The sequence below is a fragment of the Protomyctophum parallelum genome (genome assembly GCF_964188405.1).
Source record: "Protomyctophum parallelum genome assembly, chromosome: 20".
NCBI classification, from domain to species: domain Eukaryota; kingdom Metazoa; phylum Chordata; class Actinopteri; order Myctophiformes; family Myctophidae; genus Protomyctophum; species Protomyctophum parallelum.
This window is the reverse complement of record NC_139718.1, coordinates 34,416,719-34,444,632: the sequence shown is the minus strand read 5'-3', so window position 1 is coordinate 34,444,632 and position 27,914 is coordinate 34,416,719. Positions and strand designations below refer to the sequence as shown.

At 45.5% G+C, this 27,914-nt stretch overlaps 1 protein-coding gene across 1 annotated transcript in view; it reads left to right on the top strand.

Annotated features, from left to right (window-relative positions):
• Positions 1-27,914, top strand: part of daam2 (dishevelled associated activator of morphogenesis 2) — a 139,691-nt gene that overhangs the window by 58,095 nt on the left and 53,682 nt on the right. The window contains 2 exon segments of the mRNA XM_083792351.1: positions 15,066-15,098; positions 15,100-15,156. Of these exon segments, the coding sequence (XP_083648477.1) occupies positions 15,066-15,098; positions 15,100-15,156 (90 nt within the window).

The window sequence follows — 27,914 nt, the reverse complement described above, 5'->3', positions numbered from 1 at the left end:
ACCACCCACCCCCACCCCCCCCCCAGCGAATCCAAACCCTGGTTAGCACAATCTGGTGGAGCACGCACACCAACATTACAACACACATGCTTGTATTAGCGTGACAAATAAATCTCTTCAATCTTGAATCGTACGAATCTTCTCTATGTCACTCAAGGGACCTATTTCCAAACGAGTCGCTGTGCAGAAACCAGCCCCTGCTTGCTTACATTAGTAACTGAGTGAAAACAGAAGTCAAATGTGTTCTGGAACGAGCTCAGGACAGTGCAGTGGTACAGTATAAGTCCTGGAATGTTCCCTTTTTTCCCTCCTTAACCCACTCCCGGGAAAGCATCTGTGTCATTTTATACTTTGGCTTGAAAAAATGATGCAAATATCTGGATCTGTATTATATCAATTTTAAAGCGAACATCTTCAACACAAATCTTTGCTTCGGTGGTGGAGGGTCGGCGGCCGAACATATATCATTTTGGGTGTCCTATACATGGAAAGGTTTGAGAAACACTGATATAGCAACAGTTTTCCGTTTTTCTTTTCTTCCAGGTTGATTAATGGGTTAATGAGAAGCAGCCTTTTTTTTTACTTTCCTGACTTGCAAGTCGTTCACTATACCAGCCTCTAAATCGGATTAGCGATGGAAACGGGAAGAGGATTGCGTCCTGCGGTGTTTGGACGTCTTGATGGTTGGATGAGCTAAATCCCCGGACACCCATACTCTTGTCCATTCTGCTACACCCAGCCCCGCCCGTTGCCTTCTACTTGTTCCATCTCCATGCCCAGATTGTGCTTGTGTTGTTGGGCTCTGGGCCTTTGGCCAGGCCCAGGCTGGCATGGCTGCGTATAGTCCTGCCTGGCTGTACCCATAACCGCATGGTGTTGTCTTGAGAGTGTTGTTCGGAGCTCAGCTGTCAGAGCCAAGAAGGTCTGCTGTGGGTTTGCATGGCGTGAAAATAATTGTGCATTTACAATTTTTCTCTCGCTCCATTCTCTGTCCTGTCCTTTTTTCTGTGACGACATTTGCCATTGTGTCTCACCATTTTACACCGGTTCTTGCAACAAAAAGAAAAAAATCGTTGAGGCAGATCTTTGTCCAGTTGTTGGATGACTACTAATGCACTGCACAGGCCATTTACCTGCTCTAGAGCCGCCCTAATGCACTTAGGTTTAAAACTAAGTTAGGATGATAGTGATCAAGGACCATGGCAAACTAGCATGGCTCCAGACCATAGACTCACTCCACCCAGTCACTGAGTAGACTGCTAGCTTCAGTCAGACGATCGGGCTAAATGGCAAAACTCCAATTAGATGAAGACATGAACCTGTATAGTCTAGGCCAGGGGTCAAGAAGGACCTCTTAGTTATAGCTGAGAGAGAGGGATGAAGCAGGGATCCCCATCATATAATTGTGTTGCAGATTAACAACTTTTATAGATGGCTTGCATATACTTGCGCTATCATCAGTGTTGTGAAAAATGATGGTTTGTTTGTTTAGACCTGCCTTTCCATTCAAATGTTCGTGTTGCATTTTCAACTTGACCTTTGCTCTGTACTTGGTCTGCTTTCTTCTGTATACCAAACCTCTTCTGCGACATGTTGTAAACCTGCAGATCAGCTATTTTCAGCAAAATGCTCCCACTGGAATAGGAAGCAAGTTGTATACAGTATAAAAAGAAAAAGTCCATATCACACAAAGATTTGGCGACCCCCTGTAGTAACTCTGAAGACCCCCTAGGGATCCCTGGCCCCTGTTGGAAGACCCCTGCTCTAGGCATTAATGAACCACTATTAAATCTAATTAATATTAGACTTTTGTGGGATCATGTACACAGCGTAATTGCAACCCCAAAGGTACCGTAATGACACTGCCCCTGTTCACAACTGAAAGGCCTGGCTAGACGCTTTTTACAAGAAGCAGGTCATTACATGGAAAGAGGTTGCACGAAACACTAGGAAAAGCAAGTTGGAGGCGTGCGTTGCTGTGGATAAAACCAAAACATGCCTGGCATATGGGAATGCTTAGCCAAATCACGGCAGCCCTCATAGTCCAGATAGAACAAGGCAGAATGACCCACAGCTTACTTAGGGTCAAATATCCGAGCTGAAGTATAAGGAACACAACGGTCCCCTCTCTGGTTTCAAAACCTCTTTCACAGGTTGTCGCTGTCGCAGCAGAAACCTTTGAACCTTTTATGTTTCCCCCCCCAGATTTTGACATACAAGGTTTCGGGGCCAAGGGGAGGATTTGGTGTTTTTCTGATTGGAACTGGGCCGATTCCACATGTTGTTATGAGTGGAGATTTCTTCAAATGCTTACTGGACGACGGCTCGCGGCTAATGGTCTTTTTGCACCTGATGGTCTGACTGGAACACGAGGACAGATGTTTGGTCTCCTGTGTGCACCTGGTGGTCTGGGACACGAGGACAGATGTTTGGTCTCCTGTGTGCACCTGGTGGTCTGGGACACGAGGACAGATGTTTGGTCTCCTGTGTGCACCTGGTGGTCTGGGACACGAGGACAGATGTTTGGTCTCCTGTGTGCACCTGTTGGTCTGTTAAACATCTGTCCTCGTGTCCCAGACCACAGTTTGGTCAGCCTGTCCAGAGGGTCATTTCATAAACATCACACTCGTGTGATGTGAGGGGCGCCCTGAAACACCCCTAAACAAACATAGACTTGGCTTGCACGAATGACATAATAATTTACCCTAAACAAACATTAAAAGTCCATAGACTTGACTGGCCTATGACTTGATTTCGGAAATTCATGCAACTATAGATGGTGATTAATGATTGTTGATTGAATGATGGTTACAGAACAAAATCAAGTGTCTATACTGTACGTGTTGATCTTAAATCAGATTAATCTGCAATAAACATTCAGTGGTGGAGGAAATATGAATAAATACCTGAGTTTTGAGGTTTAATGTGAAAGCTTAGAAGCTATGGGATGGGAATTTCCATCCCCTGTAACCCCAAATGCTTTCATTTTATACCCATTCGGAAAGTAATGGCCTATATATATATATATATATATATATATATATATATATAACTTTAACCACATCTTTAGAAAATCTAAAATATTTTCAATAATACCGGTAGATCTATAAGCTCACACACGGTGAGCATGTCGATCTGCTACTTTTAAGCTCGCAGCGTGTATATTAAGACGTAACGATGCCTTAATAATAAAGTGATGATAAATGGGATTAAAGTGGTTAAAAGGCTTTTTACAAGGTTTGAGGGAGAAACCTACACCTACTCCCCGTCCTGATGGATGAACCATTAACCTGCAACCCGCCTGCGGTGACAGCTTTGACTCATGTGTGCTTTCATTGGCCGGGTCGGTAGAATAACCGGGCCCTCGGCCTCCTCGGCGGTGGTCGTCTGGCGAACGCATCGGGTCCGAGCCGACAGTCCGCCCGCCGGCATCTGCTTTAGCCATTACCCCTGCAGGCGTCATGGTGCGGCGACGCGCTCAACGTTTGAGAGAGGTCATCCAGGCGTCCGCTGCTTGCCATCCAGACGTTTGAGAGCGGTCATCCAGGTCGTCCTCTCTCTCTATCAGACCTCCAGCTGGCCGGGGGCCGCAGTGACACCGACACTGAGAGAACCTCGACGTGGGGGAGCGGAGGAGGGAACCGGAGAAGAAGGGACTTGCAAACATAACAAGAGTGTTTCCGCAGCAGGCAAGGGATTATTGTCATGGAAGCCCTTTTTTTCTCTCCAGGAGAGAGATGGTGGAGCCTATAGATTTACATATTCGGAAGTAAAAAAACATAAACTATAAACTATCCCTATTGATCAATAAATATTCAGAAATGTAAAAAGAAAAGAAAAAGGCAAAACATTTTTCAAAGGAATTTCAGAAATAAAATGAAAAGCGAGAAATGGTAAATACCTGATCTACAAGCTCACAATGTGTCACGATACGACACATTGTGAGCTTTAAAGGTCGTACATTTTCACTACTAAATGGGGCTTGAAGTGATTGATTTTTAATGTACTGTATACGTTCAGGGCCAGGGGAGAGACCAAACGTTGGAGTGACAGATCTGGGACAGAGGAACAAGCCACCTCCACGGGGGTTCACCTCCACCGCGGGGAGTAGAGACCGTAATGGAGAGTTTAGGCCTGATACACTACAAGCGTTCTGGAAGACCTGGAAGCCCCCTGCTCTAATTTGAAAAAAGCAAAAGATGCTCTTGTCTTCAGCATTGTAAAGTACTGTAGTCTACAACATAGTCTATCTATAATGGGATGAAATGACATAACATATTTATTTGATTGGTATACCTTTACAACAAACCGTTATGGTGTCCGTTACCATTCCTTTTGTAAACACTGCCTTCCCTAGTTTAGGCAAGTCTGCGGCCGGGGGAGTCACAAATCTCTCACAGAAATCGAACCCCACTTGGGGACTCAACAGCACCCATATACAAAACCCCTCCCACGCCGCTAGCTAACTCCTGCAAAACCCAGGGAAACAAACCTGGAAGCAATCGCCATTGATTTGGACACGGCTGTGCGGAGACCACTTCAGAGAGCCTAATGGATCGCACTAATCACAATTCACATTTGCAGCCGGCCGCAGAGTTTCCTGATGGCGATTGCGAAGCGGGGTCTGCGCTCTGTTCATCGCATCTGGGCACATGTCAGTGCAGTGCCTTTTCCAACAGTGTTCTTTAAAGGCAAGCACGCGTGCATGATATATGGGCCGCGTGTCAAACGTGGCACCTTGTCAAGAGAAATGGCGGCTTATTTCTGTTTAGCAGGCAACTCTCTCTTGATTGATTCGATTTTATCATCGGATGTGAAATTGCTCTCACGTTTGGATAATTGGAAATGGCTTGCTCGCAATCACTGGGGTACAAGGGCCTGTGACTTTGGGTGCGTGCTGTGTAGTGTTTTTCAGTTGTGGCTTTAACCAAAACCCTAACCCTAGAAAACAAGATTGAGGGTTTTCGGGGACAACAAAAGGCTGGCATTTTCCAAGTTTCAGCTGATGACGATGAAAAAACGATGGAAATCAAATTGTTGTTTGAATCAGTGCAATGTGTGGATGGGTCTGCATATGGCAGCCATGTGTCCGTGACACAACTCATGTTTACTAAGGTGCAAGCCTGACCCAGCAAGTGCTACTGAACTCTGCAGGCTTAGGGTATAGGGTTGACTCTGTAGATGTACCTCTTTTCTTCCTCTTCTCTCTCTTTTTTTTCTTTTTCCACGGCGTTGGGCCGGGCCAGCCAGGGGCATACAACGGCAATTTGCAGGACACTCCATGGATGTGATGTGCACATGCGTGGGATAAACTGCAATGGCAAAACATGCACAAAATGGCCGCTCCACTGTGTCGTGGGATTCACGGTATCCGTGTTTCTCTGTGGATGGTGAAAAATCTATAACATCGTTGCTGTTGGGCAGAAACCTTATCTCCATTTTAAAGCTTTTTGTGCTTTTCTTTGTAAATTAATGTCACAAGAATTAAAAGTAGCTGATCCACAGGCTTGCGCACAGCTTGTCGATCTGCTACTTTTCATATATTAGTCTTGGACATACAGTATGAGGTTTACAACGGACAAACTATATCTAAAACAAAATCTATAAAATGTGAAAAATAAAATGTAGCAGGGTTACTTTCTTGAGATTACTGGCAGCATAACACAATACGTTTGGTGTTGACTGCTCACCTTCCCACAAAAAAAACGGCTATGCCAACAAAGGGCCAATTGAGAATTTGGAGATCCCTAGGAGATAACATAACAGAAGATACATTTGAGAGAACGATGGAATGGAATTCTATGAAAAACCACTTAGTTTGGAAGTTTGGAACACACCCATGCACGCTCGACTGAACATCTGCCTTTGTCGTTGTTTACAAGCAGGCTATAGTCGCTCGCCCGAACATTTCTGAGAACAAGCATGTCAAAGCTGTCGGATCAGATGTTGTCGCCTATGCATAAGAAACTCTCGTATAGATTAATCAAAATGTCTGCCTGTTGGATTAGAGAAATCCGGTTCCACTTAACAATAATTAGATCACTTCTATCTCAAATAAAAGTAAATTAGTCCCATTTGACTGATGCCCGGCAGCAGTAGATGACATGTTAGACAACGTTATCAGTCTTTATAAAAGGGGGAACAGCAGAGGTCTCTCTTTGAACCACAGCAGTTCTAAGGCTAGGGATACGTGTGTGTGTTTGTATTGCACTGTAGTTTCCTGACCTAGTTGACCGACATCTGGCATCACACTGATCACAACAGATTAGTCTGTTCTCTCACTCTTTCACATTCAAATCCCCCCCCCCCCCCCCCCATCAATATTCTGGCGGGAACATTAGCCAAAAATAGCCGGTCTAAAGCTCACAACAAGCTTGCGGACGCGACCCATTGTCAGCTTGTTGTGAGCTTGTAGATCGGCTAACTTTGACGACAGTTCTCTTAAGACTACAAGAGGTTTAAGAGATTTAAGCTGCAATCCATCCGTGAATATACTGTAGTAGTCTTATCTTATCCAGATAGTGTTGTGGTGTTAATACTACTTTACAATACAGATTCATGTTTTATTAACACAAAAAAGGGCTCTTGATTAACTCGGTGTTAGAAACAGATAAAGATGACTGGGTCGAGTAAAAGAGAGTACATACTACACCGTAAAACTATATATGTCCATGTTCTCTCTCTCTCTCTCTCTCTCTCTCTCTCTCTCTCTCAATAATTGAGTTGAACACTAATGATTGTGATGACGTTTTTGAGAGCATCTATCTGCAGCACCATGCGACCCCCCCCCCCACCCCCCCTCCCCCCAGGCCCACTTCTTAAGGAGTCACATAAATTACATTCCCCAAGCATTGTTAATTTAAATGAGTCCCTTCCGCATTTTGTAGCTTCGGCAAAATTATGTTTCCAAGAAAACCCCGGGACTAGTCTCCGAACATATAAATCCTCCCCTTAATGTTCTCCCTCCAGTGTATTAAATGGACTTCAGAAACCGGACACGAATCGAAATACTCGTTGCGCAACGAGGGAGAATTGCTCGGCCCGGGAGTGTCCTCTCAGTTGTATGCAGTAAAAGTCCACAGTGATAATTAATTTATCCATCTGTAAATGCTGCAATTCGGGACTTACTTTGATGAATGCAATGTTGTGTTAGCCAACATGTGTGGTGTAGTATGCTAATACAATATACAATACAATAACTCTTCCAATTGAGTCGTTCAGACCCCGTTGTTGTCGGGCAGGACAAATAGGCCTGTCACAATTATTAACATAAATCACCTAGAAATTGCAGATCTACAAGCTTGAAATGTTGGTGATTTATTTGAATATTTAAGATATTTGTCATATCTGCCCTGCATGTGCATTTTTTTATTTACGAAGCCTAACATTTCCAATTACTAATAATTAAATTGTTAACCTCAATCATTTGTGTGACAATGAATCGTCAACTTAAATGTCGTAATGGTGACAGCCCTAGGAGGACACCTCCTGCTTTCGAGGTAGTACTGCCTGAAGCTCCATACTGCTGGTGTAATATATATCTCCCTTGACCAAGTGGGGGATTCCCTCTTAAGCAGGAGACATAGTTTGGCGCTTTTTACGTCTGCATGCATACTTTCATACGTTACTTACGGTACTTGTATATGCTTGTGTCCAATGTCACCAGGGGGTACCGAACCCACCCTAACAGTAACATACATTGTATGTATTTTTGTATCATTTCGCTTCACCCCAGAGTGGTGGGTGACCAATCGGAGCCCACTATTTGTAACACCCACCCCTTGGAAATAAATATTCACCGAAGTTCCAGACTCTAATATCTACGCAGTGATATTAGTCTGCTATACCATTGGTTCCATGCCATACCGGAGTTAAATTAGCGTAACACTCAGCATTTAGCAGAGTAGGCCCGTAGAGGGGATGCACCCACCCCTCTCTGTTTCCGCTCTTGTCTTTCCTCCGTCCATGTCGTCTCCCCCCCCCCCCCCCCCCCCCCCCCCCCCCGGCAGTGACCCGTCCCAACCGGCATCCCATCATCCATCCCTCATCCTCCTCTCTTCCTCCTCACGTCTCCCGGCCAAACCCCCGGCTGTCCCGAGCCAACCTTTAAGCGTGGGTCCGGCTCCAGCAGCTCCTCCTGGCCTGTTTGAATGAGAGGGGGAGGGAAGTGACTCATCTAAAAGTGGACCATGACTCATCTCCGATATATAGTGCGAGTGATTTGGCGGGCGGTGGTTTGAGAAAGAGGCGGGGAGGAGTTGAGCTTTCACCAAAAACCCATAAGAGGGTTGACCTCTGATCTCACACGTTGCGGTTATGCTAATTTACCCCCCCCCCCCCCCCCCCCCCCCTCCACATCGTTGTAGGCGGAATGTTTCACAAACAAAATATTCTCGCAGATCGACGGATCTACAAGTTCATGACACGTTGTGAATATTTTAGATTGGCCATTTTCTTAGAAAAGTTGGCAAGTCATTGTAAAGACATTTTTACTGAGAATAGTGGTTAAAAGTCTCTAGATCACGCTTCTTCCAATACCGTGGAGACCTGCAGCACGCGCGTGCACACACACACACACACACACACACATACACATACACACACACACACACACTTGGGTCACTAATGGTGGCTACAGCTTCCTGTGGGTCCTCTCGAGGCCACAGATGACTTCCTGCCATCTTGTCTGCCTTTTTTCCACTGCCTTCCTGTCGCCACCCTGTGCATGTGTGTGTGCGTGTACAAGTGTGCGTGCGTGCGTGTGCATGTGCATGCATGCATGTACTGTATGTGTGCACTTGGGCTGGGCTCGACTCTAGACTGATTGAGTCATATGAATATAGTCAACAGCCACTTTGGACACTCGTGCACACACACACACACACACATAAAACTCTCAAGCATGCACGCACAGGTCATACGCACTAAGTATGACTTAGTGCGTATTTAGTGCGTAGTCAACACACACACACACACACACACACACACAGGTCAAAGAGGTAGTCATTCTTAGATCATACACACTCATTTCCCCCTTAGACGCAGCCTCACGTACACTCTCCATGACACATCCACACCCACTCACCCACCTCGCACCTACTCACTCTCCCCGATACGCACTTTCCACTCACATGTCCTGCTCAGTTCTCCCCGCTCACACCTCTCTCTCTCTCCCCCCATTTCCGGCACACACACACACACACACACACACACACACACACACACACACACACACACACACACACGCACACATGGACACACAAACACTTTCCCATCACAGTAAAATCCTCCCGTTTTATGTACTTGTGACTCTGGGAGGGTACAAAATGTAACCTCATTTGTACCCTCATTTGTACCCTCCCAGAGTTAAATTAACACTGAGGATTTTTACTGTGAGTGAACCTTCCCTCACCTCATCTGTGGTTGACCCCCCCCCCCCCACCCCCCCACTCAGACCTTAGAGAACAAGACATGTAGTCTAAACAGCAGTAGCAGGTATTTAGGTTAGCACTGCTGATATAGGAGGCTAACTCCCATGTATCGTACCAACACACACGCACGTGCGCAAGCATGGGCACGTGGTATACACATATACATACATTACACGTTTTTATTTTTTTCCAGGCCAAGCGAGATTAAGCCCTACATATTGTAATTCATTATGTCACAGATTTATGAACATTTTCATAGATTTTATAGATGGCTTCATAGACTTGTTTGACAGCACTATCCATCGCTCTCCGCAAAAGCTGCAGAATAGGCAAAAACCACAAGCATGGATTTTTTTTAATGAATATATACTTTGCAGATGGAAAGAGGATAATTCAAGCTTTTTGTACGGCTGCTATGTTGGTGAGTTTAACGTTGTTTAATACAATCAGATAGGACTTTTTCTGTTTGGATGTACGGGCTGTCAATGGCTAGTGTTTCAGCTCTAGATTCAACATATTTAAAAAAAATCTAGTGCTGCAAATTGTAGCATATTTCCTGATGCCTGACGGAGCGAGTCCCGGGTTTGATTCCCGGGACCGGCAGAACCGCTGCTGCATGCCACTCCCTGACTCGGTCTCTCTACACTCTGGATTATCAATAAAGGCAAGAAAAAAAGCCTGAAAAAAGCTTCAACCCCCTGACAGTCCTGACACCCTTTTCAGATTCTCTAACATTATCTGATCGGCAGCTTTAGTGTAATATGAAAGGAAAGGGGCCAGGTACCGTATGTTTTGTTTCTTTGTTTCCTCCATCTGGAACAGCAGGTGTAACAATATTAGCTTTAGTTTTATATTAATTCCCTACTGGAGCATTGCTGGCCAACGTGGGCAGGATAGAGTAGAACACACACGTGTGTGAGTGTGTGAGTGTGAGTGCGTGTGCGCTGGGGGGGTAGGTATCATGAGAAGTGAAAGCCATGTGATTGAGATACTGGAGGGGATGACAGACAATTGCATAACGTTGCTGCCGGGCAGAAACCTCTTATCTCCATAACTTTGTGTAACTTAACGCCCCACTTGATCACACCTAGAGTGTCACACAAAAGTATAAGATTCTCGCCGTGTTTCCAGCTTGTGGATCTGCTATTTTTGCTAGCCCCTCCTATGTCCATCTCTAGGTGTGTGTGCAGTGCACAAACTTTGTCCCAACACAAACATTAAAATGCCATTGACAATGAAAGTGTTTGTGTAAACACAAACATTGCGTAACACAAACATTGATGACGAAGGTGAGGACGGATTGGCCGATGATGATGTCTGATGATGTACGATGATAAGAGCGCCCCTCACTTCACACGGGTGTGATTTAAACTTTTATTATAATCCTAAAAAGTAGGACATAGGAGGTTTCCACCCAAACCGAGACGATAACTGGATTACTGGAATTACCTAAACAGGCCACTGCCTGAGGCCACTGCACATCCATACACCATGCACACACAGACACACATAGCACCATGCACACACACAGACACACATAGCACCATGCACACACACAGACACACATAGACATCCATACACCATGCACACACACAGACACACATAGCACCATGCACACACACAGACACACATAGACATCCATACACCATGCACACACACAGACACACATAGCACCATGCACACACACAGATTGACACACATAGACATCCATACACCATGCACACACAGACACACATAGCACCATGCACACACACAGACACACATAGACATCCATAGCACCATGCACACACACAGACACACATAGCACCATGCACACACAGACACACATAGCACCATGCACACACACAGACACACATAGCACCATGCACACACACAGACACACATAGACATCCATAGCGCCATGCACACACACAGACACACACAGACATCCATAGCACCATGCACACACACAGACACACATAGACATCCATACACCATGCACACACACAGACACACATAGACATCCATAGCACCATGCACACACACAGACACACATAGACATCCATAGCACCATGCACACACACAGACACACATAGACATCCATACACCATGCACACACACAGACACACATAGCACCATGCACACACACACACACACACACACACACACACACACACACACACATAGCACCATGCACACACACACACACACACACACACACACACACACACACACACACACATATCACCTACCCAGTGGTGGAAAGTAACTAAGTATAGTGCTTAAGTACAGTTTTGAGGTATTTGTACTTTACTTGAGTATCTACAATTTGCAATACATTTACTTCTACTCCACTACATCTCGGATCCAAATATTGTGCTTTTACTCCACTGCATTTTTGTTACATTAACCACAGTGAAAATGGCCGGTCTGTACACGCTTGATGTATAACTTGAAATGGGACATTCTGCACAATGAGCACACAATGAGCACTTTTGGTGCTTTTAACTACATTTTTATGCCAATATATTTTTGTATTTTGTAATGCACAAAAGTGCATTTTGAATGACTTAAGTAACCCTACGGTTAAAGGAAGCAAGACAGAAAGAGACGGGCAAAAGGAGCAGGAATAAAAGGAGGCAACGGAATGGGTGCAGAGAGAGAGAGAGAGAGGGGGGGGGGGGGGGGGGAGAGAGATGGGAGAGAGAGAGAGAGAAAGAAATAGAGGGTGAAGGACCATGGAAGAGAGGGGGGTGGGGGGGAGGAGGGAGAGAGAGAAATAGAGGGTGAAGGACCATGGAAGAGAGGGGGGTGGGGGGGAGGAGGGAGAGAGAGAGAGAGAGAGAGAGAGAAATAGAGGGTGAAGGACCATCGAAGAGCTCAGCTCCCACCTGGTTCAAATCCAGGGTTCTTTATTTTTTCTCCCCACTAACTATACCACCTCCCTCAATCCCCCCCTCCTTCCACCATCAGTGGATCAACCCCTCCAAACAGCAGCGGTTTGGACAGCGGGGCTTTGACCCTGCGACCAAGAGGCGGCGGGCCAGGAAGCGGTTTTGGCTTCCCGGCCCTTCAAGCCCCTCCAGTTCTGCAGTGAGTAGGAGAGAGGGTGGGGGGGGGGGGGGGGGGGGGGGGTTAGATACAGAGGTAGAAAGAGAGAGAGAGAGAGATGGGGGGAAATCACACTTTGACCCAGAAGCTGAGGTCTTTAAAGCCTGGATGACACAGTGAGTCGGGACCGAAGGTTGGATGCTGCGCTGTACCAAGTTTCACTGCATGCTCTATAGCGCTGCGATCGGTGTGACCGACGGGGCAGGCTCATTATCTGTGGCCATGTTCTATTGAATTCTGGACATGGAGTGATCTGTAAAGACAACAAAAGAACACTACACAGGTCGATTTCACAACTAGTGTAATTGGGGGGGGGGGGGGGGTTATTGAAACTTGAAAGAAGAGCGAAATCATGTTTTTCCTTTTCCCTCTTTTCAAGTGGACAATAATGCTCCAATCGGCTGGCTATCCTCATCCAAAGGGGCGGGTGACAGATGATGTCATCTCTGTATTGTAGTCGGCAGCTACTTGGAATGCAAGCCCACCCCAACTGCTTGAAATCGTTGAAAACAAACTCCGCCACGGTAGTCATCTTGGCTAGGGGGGCCCCTAGGGACAGCTAGGGGGCCCCTAGGGACAGCTATAGGGGGCTCCGACACGGCAGCGGTTGACGTCATGGTAGCAGAGCCATTATGATCAGATTAGTGTGGACTTGAGCACAAAGCCCTGGTGCTGTAAGCATCGTATCCTCTCCCTCTCCTCTTTTTTTATATCCATCTCCCCCTTGACCCCCCCCCCCCGACCCCCCCCCCCCCCCCCCCCCACCCCTTCACCTTACTCCATGTCCCTCTCATCTCCCTCTCTCTTGTATAGAAGGTATGCGTTATGCGCATGCAGAGTGGCAAATCGAGCTTAACGTCTTTTAATTGCTGTTTGAAGCAATCAGATAGGACTTTTCTGTTTGGATGTGTGCAGGGCTGTCAAGGCCAGAAAGTATTTTTGGCTTTCCGGGTATGATGATGATGATGTCATGACTCATGTGCATGCCCTCTTTTATTGTCTCCTCCGCTGTCTGTGAATAGCTAATCTCTAGTCTAGCATATTCCTTGGAGGCCAAGTGAAAAAGCCCTGCCCCAAATGTCTCACATCGGCCTGTTATAGCGCCACCAAGAGGCCGATTTTTGCAAAAAAAACGCATTTTGCCCAAACATCACCCAAACCAGTACACATTATCTCTGGGGTCATGTGATCAATTGGCTGAGACTGCCTTCCAAACGTTTGCGGGCCCGAGATGGGGACTGCATGTAATTCAGACAGGGAATTAGTCCGACATGCGTCCGTGCTTGCGGTTATGGTTATGTTAGGAGATGAGGTGGGTTGTCATTTGTCGGACCAATGACTAGTCTAAACAACGTACTGCACCCGCCTGAGATACAGTAGGTAACCCGGCCTGGTGGAGACCTGTGCACCGAGGAGTACACCTCTCTAGTTCCAGACTGATTTATACCTGGGCCTTGTTCAGAGTGGCTAGCAATGCAGTTCAAATCTGATTCACAAAAAAGCATTTCCATAATGTTTTTCTGCTGCTCAGACTTTATAAACCCAGGACCCTGACTGAAGGAAACGAGCTCTGAGAGCTTATCTGGGTTATCCTTTTCAGGATTCTTCTGTATAAATCTGTGCCACCGTGCCTCTTTTTTTGCAAACTGTTAATAAAGTATTCAATCAATCAGTCAGTCAATCAAGCTGATTTGGGATTGGCTTGAGTTGCCGCCGGTGAACTGAGCGTGAACTGAATTTTGCCACGCAACGAAGTAGAAATCAAAGTTTCTTTTCAAACACTTGTTTACCCCCCCCCCCCCCCCCCACCCCCCCCCCTCTCGTACCTCGACTCTCTTTCTTCCATGTCTCTTGTTCTCGTCCTGCCTAAGGAGATCCTTTTCCCTCCTTGGCACACACACGGGCTCATTTCCTGGGCTCATATGCATTTCTAAAGCTCCGGGAGGCACCTTGTACCCAGGGCTGTAGGACTGAACACAGTGCTGGCTTGAATACTAAGAACGCCTCTCTGCCTCTCGGTCGGCAGGCCTCCTTCCGCCGAGACCCCTCTGAGACCAACGAGATCAGTGGTTCTCTTTTAATGTCATGGATGCCGGATCATATTCAGAACCATTAACCCACTTAATGTTGCTCATGTAGATTCATCGAATAATTGAGAAGCAGATAATTTCTCCTGATAATTACAACAATAGAATTGTCAACGAATCAACAGGAAACATTTTAAATATAAACTGTGTGCGCCTTCATTGTCATTTTTGCTAAATCGTATCATTCAAAATCTCAAAGAATATATCCTGTCCTGTTTACCTCAGAGTTGAATTACAACTCAAGATTTTTTTTTACATACTGTATATGATCAACCCATATCATATTTTTATAGCACGGATCCCATTCGCTTTCATCTTGCGTTGCATCCAACAAAACGCTGAGCTCGGCACTGGTAAAAGGCACCTCTCTTGGAACGCCTGCCTGTACAGTGATTTATTTCAGACGAGCGAAACGAGCCAATAGATTAATTTCTTTGTCCTCTCTTGTTGTTTGCAGGACGAGCTGGACCTGACGGACAAGAACAGGGAGGGCGATGTTCGCTCTGCCTATCGAGAAGAAATGGCAGATCTACTGCAGCAAGAAAAAGGTTAGTCATAGGCTCTTGTTCTCAATTCACCCAAATGAATGTATCTGGCCATTAACCCCCATGGCTAAAATATTTGAAGCCAGGCATTTTCAAGATGAAAAAAAAGCTGATCTACAAGCTCACAAAGTGTCGCTTTGCGATGCATTGTGAGCTTGTACATTGACTATTTTCAAATAGCTGCTGATGTATCGTTTGCTGTCAGCAACACAAAAGTGTTATAGCCGATCTGCAAGCACACAGCGCCTCGCATTGTGCTTGTGGATCCGCTGTTTTCAAAGTTTCCACCCGACTGCAAAGATATGCAGGCAAGGTTTAAAGTGGTTAAACTGACTTTGATGCTATATATTAACACATTTCGCTCGGGACCCCCTGGAAACCGTGGGGGTTCCCGGACCCCACTTTGAGAAGCCCTGGCTTGCGCTAGGCGTGCCTGTGCCTCCACTCCACTCTCTGGCTGACCCTCCAGTGAACGGATGTTCGAAACCACAGTTTGGAGCTGAACCGTCAGCCGTAAATGTTATTGAAGGGCAGCTGCCAGCCAGAAAAACCCAATTTCAGAAATCGGCTCCGTGTCAATAGTTCCTGTATTCCTCTTCCCAGTTGCCTGCCTCCCTGCTGTGGTGTAAACATAACAACGCACGCACCGTGTAGCGAATTATGTACGAAGGTCCCCTTGCGTCTCGTCGCTGCCGCACACACACACACACACTGCGCACACACTCACACACTCACACATACTGTATCCAAACCGTGTGTTGCCAGCCTTTACTATTCCAAGAACCTCAAAGCTCTGAATCTCTCTACCCTCCGCTGGACAAGCGAATTCCACGTGCTGCTTAAGAATTGTCAACATACCACCAGAGCACTAGAACATTCTGGTTAAGCCCTCTGTTTCACCCTGCTCCCCCCCCAATCCCTCAATACTGACTCTCCACAACAACCCCTGGTCTCAGTCTGTGGTCAAATATCCACCAGGAAATGACATTCTGCTTCGGGGGAGTGGGGTTGGGGGGGAGAATTCCGTCGCTCTCCTTCCTCTTCAATAGCAAATTGAATAAATACTCATAAACCCTCCCCTGTGTCTCTTTGCTAATTTGTTTTTTGGCTCAGGCTTTTTGTGTTGGAATCGAGATCCAGGATCCGTCCGTCCCTTTTTTCCAAAGCATGCGGCCCAGACTGGGCTGACGTGATAGACTCTGACAACCTTTTTAAGAAGGAGTAAACACACACTGTGTGTGTGTGTGTGTGTGTGTGTGTGTGTGTGTGTGTGTGTGTGTGTGTGTGTGTGTGTGTGTGTGTGTGTGTGTGTGTGTGTGTGTGTGTGTGTGTGTGTGTGTGTGTGTGTGCGCGTGTGTGCATGACAAAAAGAGCATGCTACTTTGAGAGGGATGTCAAGGCGAGGATGGAAGCTGGACTGTTAACGACGGTTCAGAACGAAATGGAATTCCGTAGAAAACAATAAAAAGGAAAGGGGAAGTATAGTCTTACATCTAATACATTTTGATAACCAGAGGTCTGGCGGCCAATTATGCCTTTTGAGCACATCGCATCGTTTCAAAAGGATATGAAACTATTGGCAGGTTGTGCTTTAAGCTCATGTGAGCCCACATGAAAAAAGGCACAAGTTCAACATCGCTTCTCTGTCGGTGATTGCATATCTCATTGAAGTGAGGACAGTGTGTACCATAACGGTAGGTAGTGGAAACAATATTTTGGCAGACTTATTGGATGAGGGAGAGTCCAGAGTGCTAGACTAAGCCTGGTTCAGAGGTAGGATATATTAGCTTGTAGTTAACCCCCCCCCCCCTCCCACACACACACACACACACACCACCCGTCTCTCCAAGTCAGAAATAATTTCCTCCGCGAGTCCTAAGGTACAAAAACAGCCCTGCCGTTCCCAGCCAGGAAGCAATACCGGGGTAACCAAGGCACAGCGGAAAAGCCGGAGGAGAAACCAAACAAACCCCTCATTCATGGACCGAGGCGGTGTAATGGAGAGAATGGCAAAAAAAAATAAAAATAAACAACTGGCACACGACGTCCGGTAATATCGTGTGTGACCGTGAACATGCAGGCAGCGCACGCACACACACACACACCTTCACGTGCGCTGAGCCTCGAACGTGAGCCAGCCGACATACAGCTGACGCGAAGTGAATGTGCACTCGAGCTCAACCACACACACACACACACACACACACACACACAGGTACGCACACACACACACACGCACCACCACAGTAGAGGCCTGTGTTGCTGAGAATTACAGCATGACAGTGAGTGGAATGGGAAGTGACTCCAGAGTGCGGCACAGTTTCCCTCCGTTCCCGTTTAGTGACAACACACTGGTCTCCTTGTTCCTCCCCAGACAAGCAGCAGCCTCATTTGTTGTGGTTGTGGTTAGATAACATTATTTTGGAGAGCCACCGACTTGCACTGTGTGTGTGTGTGTGTGTGTGTGTGTGTGTGTGTGAGGGTGTGTGTGTGTGTGTGTGTGTGTGTGTGTGTGTGTGTGTGTCTTTGTGTACCTGTTCTAAACAGACTGGCTAGTTCACATAGTAGTCACTATAACATTATGCCAGGTTACATTTTGTGGTGGTGGTGGGGGGGGGGGGGGGGGGGCTATTGAGTCCGGTCCTCGGTTTGCGTTCTGGGCCCGGTCTACCAAGTGCTCCTAAGGTCTACCAAGTGCTCCTAAGGTCTACCAAGTGCTCCTAAGGTCTACCAAGTGCTCCTAAGCAAAACACTTAACCCCTAGCTGTTGCCTGCCCGGGGGGCGTTGGCACGTAGCGCGCAGCCGCCATGCATGTCCTTTTCTGTCGCCATTAGTACTTGGCATGGCATGCTGGTTCTTGACTTATCTGCTCTTATCCACAGCGCACACACAATAATGAATTGCATTTTCAGCGCTTTTCCAAGTGCTCAAAGCGATTTACAATGGTTCATTGTCTCCACCAGGCCGAAGGCATGGGGGGAGAGTATGTTTTGCACTCCGTCCGTCCGTCCGTGTGTCCGTCCGTCCGTGTGTGTGTCCGTGAGCAGCTAATCTCCGGCACCGTTAACCCGGTCGATGCCAAATTTTGCACACACACTCCCTGGATGCCAACGATGAACCTCTGCCCCAAAATTTCCAGAACGGCCTGTTATAGCGCCACCAGGAGGCCGCTTTGTGCAAAACAAGTTTTTGCACATAGTACACCTACAGATTTTGTCCAAACATCGCGCAAATTGGTACACAGTCTCTCTAGTTTAAATAATAATTCAGATTGTATTAATATTAACTCTACTACATACTTTCTTATGCTTACTCAAGTAATTATTTACAAACACTCCTATCCTCCTGGTGGAGACCTGTGCCCAGAAGGGCACTTTTTCTAGTTCATTCATACATTGGGAGGTGAAGTGGCGAACAGTCGACGCCAGCGTCCTCACTTCCCACATTCGCACACCAATGGTGGCGAGCTCACACTGACCAACTCATCCGAGGCAATGTAGGGTTCAGTGTCTTGCCCAAGGACACTTCGACATGTGGACAGGAGTAGCCGGGATTCGAACCGCCGACCCAGGGATCATTGGATTGGATGACCTGCTCTACCTCCTGAGCCACAGCCGCCCACACATTGTACATATAATTTTTTGTATGTACAGTTTTTGACGTGTTTGAACAGACTGTGAAGATAAATATCCTTCGGGACAATAAATATTATTATTATTATATATATATATTTTTTTTACAATTTAGGCATTTAACAGATGCTCTTAATCTAGAGCGATTTACAGTAAGCAAGAACAACACAAAATAGGTAAAAAATTGTCATCAAGAATCATAGGTATAAGCTAAGAATTATCTACGGTATATGGAAACTATGCCTACAGTATATACTGGAGTGCTAGGTCTACATAAAATGCTATCTAAATTACATATAAGTTGAGCCTTTGTATACGCCTGTAAGGTCGTCGAGGCTAGGGCAAGTACTACGCCAATTGCTACAGGCATACTCTAAATAAATCCTGTACATATTGTTATTGTACACACAGAACACGAAAGATTGAATTCACCATGTAAACCCTTGACTGGGCTCCCCAGGGGTCTACTGCAGTGTTTCTCAACCTATGTACCGCGGTACTTTACTGTGCCGTTTGATCTGTCCAGGTGTGCCGCGAGATTTGTCCGAAAGTAACACTTTTCATAGCCTAAAAATATCGGGGCACATCGGCGTTAACGTGCTGCGTTAACCCGATAAATAAATATCGGGGTCTCACTCTGCACAGAGCCTCTGGGTCTGCAGCGTCCAGGAGGCGGTGTGTGCGTGTGTGAAAGGGACGATAAACAGTCAGCAACACGTTAAATTTCTACTTCTACTAAAGAAAGAAGCAGCGATGGAGCCATAAGTCCATATCCATAAATTTGGGGACATAAATTGCGCAAAATACTGTTAAACATGACAGCAGCAGCCTGCTGCATCCTCCTAGCTGTTGTGTGCTAAGCTAAATTATCATACGGAACAGTCAACACAGCTTTGACCAGGGTTGCCACATTGACTGAGAGGGAAACAAGCAACCAGGTCTATAAAAATGTTAACAGGCCAGATCAAGTCAGAAAATCCGAAAAAGTCAGAAAATAAATCTAGAATAAGAAACAATATTGCTGACTGTCAAACATCATTGTCCAATGTTGTTTTAGAGCAGTGGTTCTCAAACATTTTCATGTCATGGACCACTAATATTATATATATATATATATATATATATATATATATATATATATATATATTATATATATATTTACTATATATATATATTCCGGTATATATACAGTATATACACCCCGAGATTTTTAGGCTATGAAAAGTGTGCCCTGGGACAAAAAAGGTTGAGAAACACTGGTCTACTGTATACTTGAACCCCTCTTTTTTTGGGCAGATCTTAAAGCTCACAACGTGCCACTTTGCGGTGCATTGTAAGCTTGCAGATCTGCCATTTTCACCTAACGTTTGTCTACTTTGGCCCGAATGTTCAACTGTTAGGGTCAATGCGGTTATAAGCACTCAAGAATTAATCCAATTGCATGCGACCGGCCGACTGAGCCACAGGATTTATGGACATAATTGATGAAAATTATGTCTGTCCACTTTGTGACCTTTGGACAACTTTATGTAATTTGGCGGTTTGGTGGAAATCAAATCTGTTCTTATTAGATGGTGGCAGTCTGAAGGTTTCTCAATGATGCACTGTGATAGTCTAAACACGGCCAACCCTGTCTGTGTATACCATGAGCAACTGGAACATCTTGGGGTTTCTTTATATATGTTTTTATCCCACGATTTTTTAACCCATATTTTCACCCAGTCTCAATTATCTAATTTAATCCTGGGCGCTACACTTCCTCTGCCAACCTGCATGAGGAGTCCAAGCTGCTTCTTTTCACCAGACAGGGGGGAGTTTCCCCGGCCCGACGTATTGGTGGAAGGAACATGTTCCGACCAGTTCCTTTCCCCTCCATTAGGTGCCGGCTGGCCAGGGGGAGGTAGTTTAGAGACCAGGATTACTGCCTGTTTTTTGTGAGGGTATCTACCCTAGGGGACACGGGGAGAACATGCAAACTCCACACAGAAAGGCCCTTTTGCCCACCCCGCCTCGGGTATGGGCACTGATGCCGCAGAGGAGAGAACACTCCCCCAGCACCCACGGCACCCCCAACGTGAATCGAACCCAGGACCTTCTAGCTGTGAGGCGACAGCACTACCGAGTGTGCCACCGTGCCACCTGGAACATCTTGTTGAGGCCTTTTTACATACAGCAAGACACTAAGACAGCCATATCAGCACCCCCCGGGACCCCCCAGGGTCTCTTCTGTGTGTCCCTGCATGGCGCAAAACATTTTCAAATGGGGGTCCACTGCCTAATACTGTACATCTCAATTTGGACGTCCTTGACACTGAAAGTTTGAGAACCATATACAGTATAGTGTGTACTGTACAGTGTGTGTTTCTGTCTGTGATTGTGTGCGTGCGTGCGTGCGTGTGTGTGTGTGTGCGTGTGCTTTCTTGTACTTGTGCTGCTCCCAGGTAGGGTACCAGATGCTGCTTCTAATGAGTCCTAACGAGCCATCAGCATACACACTACAGGGTCTCCTGACTCCCATTAGCAGGGCAACAACACTGCGAGCACAAGGTCACACAATATGCCTCCTCATCAGCGTAAACACGCCCGCCCATGCCTATAGAGTTTACCCGTGACCTTCCGTCCAAACAGTTTGACTGCCGAGAATTGTTTAATCCAGGGTACGATACCTGCTATTTACGACATTCCCGCCTTTTGTTTTATGTGTTTAATCCGCCGTATTGTTATAAATAAAAATAAACTGTCTTTGCCGCGAAGCTAGAGACTAGATGGTTTCGTTTTGATGACGAAACCGGAAATCAACGCATGCTGTGGGCTGCTAGGGCTTCTGGGAAATTGAGGCCAATGCAAATTAATAGACTACAACTCCTCATGGAGAAGCGTCTTGTGCTGCGATCGCACCACCCGGATCGGATCATAACAAACGGGGGAACCTTTTTTCGCCGGATTTTCACGGATCAAAAGCCCAAATAATTCAGCGTATGCTCTAAAGGTAATACAACAATCTCGGCAGCGTAGGGTATTTGATTAAAATGCGGGTTACGCGTTTTAATCAGTCAAACTTAATTTCCGTAAAAAGAGGATATTCTGTCAAACAATATGTGCCTCACTTTCCAAATCATTCATGCAGCACATATCCTGTTAGTCATTTCAAAACGCTGTGTCTGAAACCTCATTCGGCATGAGCCCCGCATGAGGGCACCATAATGGCCAGGCGTTTCCCCCAACTTGGAAGCGGAAGTTTTTCCCCATTTTCTTTTTGTCTTTGTTAAGCTTTGTATGGTTTGGTTAATCTTCACCGCTTTAAACAACGTGCTCTCCCCGGTAGAGTCTTAAGCCTGTGTGTGTGTGTGTGTGTGTGTGTGTGTGTGTGTGTGTGTGTGTGTGTGTGTGTGTATGCGTGTGTGCGCGTGCATGCTTACACGCGTGTTTGAAAATCCATGTAACATTAGCTACCTGTGAGAAGGCAAGCCAGCAAGCCGTTGTTACATAATGGCCCCAGAATTCAATATCCTGTCCATTTCCTGCCTCTCTGGGTGAGACTTCATATCTCGGCTTCCATAAATAAATATTCCCCACGGAGGGAACGGCTCTGCGGAATGTTGGACAGTATACTCCCGGTCCTGTGCAGACACAGAGGGCCACATTGTGGCGACAAAACCGGAGTGAAGAACATATAAGAGAAAACTGTTGACTTTTGTGGACAAAAAATGGGTTTAATGTTGCAGTCACGGCACAGTTCATTTTGTACAGCGACACGCTATTTGTTTTCACTGGCCCGACGAATTAACCGACAGCCATATTTCTGTGACCAATAACATTCACATAAAATTCCCAATAACTATCTGCAGATACGTACGGTATTAAAGATTCAAAATTCAACGTTCCATTCAGCCCGTCACTGCAGAGAGCCACGGCGTGGACTTATAGCTTTCTATCCCGCTTCAGACCGCAGAGCGGCCTGGGCTAGCTGGAATGCAGTCAAACGAGTGATTGGGGCCGGGTCGGGCTGCCAAAAAAACTCGACGATCGGAAAACATGAAAGTGAGAACGTGGCCTCTCCTCAGATCTGCGTGGCGCGTCTAATTTTGCAGAGCACAATGTTATTTAAGTGCCCGTGTGCGTGTGTACCTAGTAAGTAGTGTTAATTCAAGTCAGAGTGCTTTTAATACTTCTATTCTTCTATATAACCCACCCTACTGAAATTGGAAAGAGACTCCATTCCACTTCCCTGATTTCTGTTATTGCTACAATCTTTAATGACTACAAGATTATGTGCATATAGGGATACCGTACAAAGAACATGGTTCATCAGTTAAACCTGTTTGGAACTTGGAAACCTTTATGTCTCCCTAGCCAAACGAGCACCGAAAGAAAGAATGTAACTTCATCCAGTCTTTAGACAGGTGTCTCTGCAAAACCCAACACGACTGCCAAGCGTACAGTGAAATAAACTTGACCTCTCATCTTTTTTTATTATTCAGGTATGTGGGACTTTGGGAAGAACAATATATCGTTGCCATTAGGGAAGAAAACTCTTATCTCCATCTTTTTTTCATATCTTTTTCTTTTTTTTTACGTAAATGAATGCCTTACAGTACAATGGTCATAACTATCGTGTCATACAAAAAGTAGCTAAAATAGAAGTTGCGAGCTTGTACATCATCTATGTTTTGATATTTATTTTGTTTGAATCCTGAAATGTAAGAGTTTTGAATTTGGACACAATCGTCTCTGTCAGGTTGAAACCTCATAATGTCAATTCAAATTCAAAAGCATAAGAATGAGCAGATCCACAAGCTCGAAACGCGTTGCTTCACGCGGCGTTTTCGAGCTTGCAGATCTGGATAAAAAAAAAAAAAACATGATATGGAGACAGGCGGTTTCTGCCTAGATAGAAACATAATTATGAGCTTTCCACTGGAGGACAACCTTCGGTATGAACGCCACAGGTGCGTGTAACGAGAGAAGACTCCTCACGCATATCGCACCTGATACACGGTCGGGGAGTCATGTCCTCCCGCTGCAGCGGCCCAGGTTGTAAATCATATTTAATGTCGCCAGACGAGGGGAATGTACAGTGCTGTGTGGAACCAGCATGTAATTGCTATGGTAGAACCACGGGGGTTGCGACATTCACATACCTGACCTTAACCCATTAAGATTCTGCGAATGCCTTCTAAAAACAGTTGGTGTTGCTAGTGGTGCTCAAGCTTTGTTTCATGTCAAGGACCCCCAAAACGATATGTATTTGGCTGTTAGACCCCCATCTAAAAAATATTGTATTCAAAAAATAATAACATAAGTTTTAAATTATTTTCTCTTTTTTTTCCTTTTTTTCAAACCTGCCTACCTGGCATGTTTTCTTTTTTTTTTTTTTTATTCAGGGTATACAGTAAATCAGATAATATAGCAATATATGTGACCCATGCAGGACATACCAAAAAGATATCATGTACATATAAATGTCATAACCACCATATGCAAAATATTGTGGTAGCATAAAAGAAAAATATATTGTATAATCCTATACTAACAGGGAAGTGACACTGACAGTTACAAAGTAAACCACATAACCTGAATCAAGTTTTGAAACAAAAACAAGACAAACATACGACAAGACACAACATGGCATGGTCATTGGTCACCCCTCCAAAACATAATGGACGTGGCAGTGCACCCACACATGGTTCCTAATAATGACTATACTGAACAACCCAGCTGCGTCGGAGATCATGTCTAGCATGCTCAGATTCAGGTTTAAACTCATTCAATCTGGAATAGCTTGGAACTGCAAGTCATTTACCAGTGCGAGGAAGGGGCCCCATGTGTCCTCAAATTTGGATACAGAGCCTCTCAGGGTACATCTAATTTGTTCTAATTTAATAAAGTGGAGTACATCTCTAATCCAGTGAAGATGGTTTGGGGGAGCAGAGGACTTCATCAGAATTAGACGCCTAGCTAAGAGAGTGGTAAAGGCCACCAAATAAGCTTTGTATTTTGGCAGTAATAGAGTAGGGGGAGAAATTCCAAAAATAGCCGTCATTACATTTGGTATCCCAACACTCCTTGACATGGTGTCAAAGATCTCAGTCCAAAATCTACGTAAAGAAGGGCATGACGAAAACATATGTATATACGTGGCAGGGGCCGAGCGACACCTATCACACAGGGGATCAGTATCGCCATATATTTTGGATAACCTAACTTTAGTGAAATGTACACGATGGATAATTTTGCATTGGATTAGCCCATGCCTCGCACAAATGGAAGAAGAGTGGACAAGACGTAAAGAGATTTCTTCTCCCAAATCCTCTTCCCATTTTGTTCTTGGTCGGCGTGTTGTTCTTGTCCACAGCCCATGCCTGAGATGCAGAGTGAGTAGGCAGGAAAGGCACCATCTTCTTGAGCATTAGTGAGGACCAATTATTTGAAGATCAATTGAAAGTAGGTCCTTCAATATTTTAGTATCAACGCTATTTTGTACTAGGCTAAATATCTTATGTGTCAAAAAGATTATGGAGTTATGAATTTGGGAGTCCTTGGGACCGGCTTTGAGGGTAAGACATAAATTTGCAGCTTTAAACTGCAGCATGCGACCAGAGACTCTCCACCAGAGGTAAAGAGCACCACAGGTGTAGACAGAGTATATATGATATATCGTTGCTCCCATTATCTCCATATATATATATATTTTTTTTTGTAAATTAACGCCCTACTTGATAATACTAGATAAGTATGGATAAACACTTTTTCCACACACACATAAAAACACTATAATTACCTGTCCAAAAGCGAATGTCTAATCTTCTGTAGTCTGTCTGTCTGTCATCGCTAGACTGTAGACAATATGACTCCTAGCAGTAATTTAACATCCTCCTGATGGTGCAAGGCTACTGTATTTTAAGGGTAAATATCCACGGGCTGTCTGGGGCCAACATTGCTTGGACCCTCAAAAACAGACTCCTGCAGTATCTAGTAATGGACCTCTAATTTTTGTCCCAAACAACATGAAAATTACGGTACTTTTCCTCTGGCTCGTGAAAGCTGCCAGGGTAAATGTTGCATCGGACCCGACGTGTTTTTTAATCACATTCAGCGGCTATAATGTGGCTGAAGGACTCTGAGAAGCAGTTTAAAGTTGTTAATCTCCACGCCGGGATCTGTCTGGCAACGTGTCAGTGAAAGAGCGTGTCAGTGAAATGCTAGTACTGGCAGCCAACCAGGCAGCACATGCCGCGCACTGTGCGTTCCATTGCTTTTGTTGTTTTACTTCGGCCTCGTACCTGGAGCTTAAAGGTCAGCAGTGTGAGCTGTGTGGGACAGACACAGTACTTAGTCAATTCACCAGCTGAATACAATTCCACATCAACTCAACTCAACATGGTGTTTTTTTTTTTTTTGGGGGGGGGGGGGGGTGTTCAATCTACAAGGCTCGGTCGGCTATGGTAGCGGTCTGGGCACCTGACAGCATGTCGCGAGTTTAACTCCCGTTCCCGACGACCTTTGCTGCCTGTCACTCCCCGTCTTCTCTCTCCCCATTCAAGAAAAAAATGATCTACAAGCTCACAACATACTGCTTTGCGATGCATTGGGGTCTTGTAGATCTGCTACTTTTCACAGAACGTCTGCCCCAATGCAGAATAGGGACTCTAGGCCGGGTGCATGTGGTTAAGGATGTTGCCTCATTACTGGAAAGCCTACCACACCCATGGAACACTGGATGTTTGACAGGTTGGTGGTGGTATTTCTACCATGTTTGCTGTAGAAACCAACGAGCATGTCCTCGACTCCTCACGTTCCTTGTTCACTGTTCTCTCTGCTTGGATTATGTGGTTACCGTTTGGCCGTATACATGACGAGGTTTGAGATGCATTTAAAAGGCATTTTCGAGTGATTATGATCGGATGGTATTTCTGCAGAAACGACATTCTTGAGTGACGAAAATCACTGTATGTCCAAAACTGTTCGACAAGCTCAAGTTCGACGCTGAGAATACGGAGATAGGCATTTTCTGCCCGACGGCAACAATATTATTTATTTTCACCTTGATGAGTTTTCCACCACTCGGCGATGTACAGACAGTTAAACCGATAACAGCAATGTTCCACCACGGTGCCCCCAGCCTGAGATAAACCGGACCAGATGTGCGCAAAGGAAAATTGTCTTCATATTCCCCTGTGCCTTCGTTGCTCGCGGCGTCGTGTTCCCTCCGATTGGCCAGTACAAATTGATTTCAGACAGTGCTATTGAAAGCTTATTGTCAAACACACACATCCCCCAAGGTCTCTCTCTCTCTCTCTCTCTCTCTCTCTCTTTCTTTCTTTCTTTCTTTCTTTCTTTCTTTCTTTCTTTCTTTCTTTCTGTCTCTCTCTCTCTCTCTCTCTCTCTCTCTCTCTCTCTCTCTCTCTCTCTCTCTCTCTCTCTCTCTCTCTCAGCATGCCATAAATGCTAAACCCAAGTGATCAGTCGTAAAATGTGAGATCTTATGACTCGGTTATTATGGACTGAACTGCCTGATCCTTTTTAGACCGTTAATGTGGTTGTTGATGTGGAGAGAGTATGGGGCCACTCTGAAAGTGCTGGGGATAGATAGGGGTGTTATGAATGTACAGTTTACCATTACTTACTATAACATACGGACCATAGCCGTGGTCTGGCATAACTCACGGCACCATAGCGGTGGTCTGGCATAAGTTATGCAGGGCCATACCGGTGGTCTCTGGCATGTTTAGCCCATTGGCTATGACACATGATGTACTTGACATCACTGCCACCCATTTTTCTAAAGCATACCCCGTAGCACAGGGGTGCCCAAAAGGTAGATCGCAATCTACCAGTATAGATCTGTGCAGGTAGACCACATGACATGCCCCTAAAAATATATATGATTTAAATATAAAAAGTAAACCATGTTTTTGGCAACTGCCACGTGAAGTTGCAAGCAGTACAACGGTGTTTGACGACTCTGTCAAACAGTGACTTGATTGATTAGCATAAAAAAGGGGGCTGTCGGCTCAAACCCACAATGCAATACTTTAGTTTACAGGAGTTTTGCGCACAAACGTCGGCAGCATTACAAAGTTATATACAAAAAAACCCTACCAATTCCATTCCCCAATTCATTATAT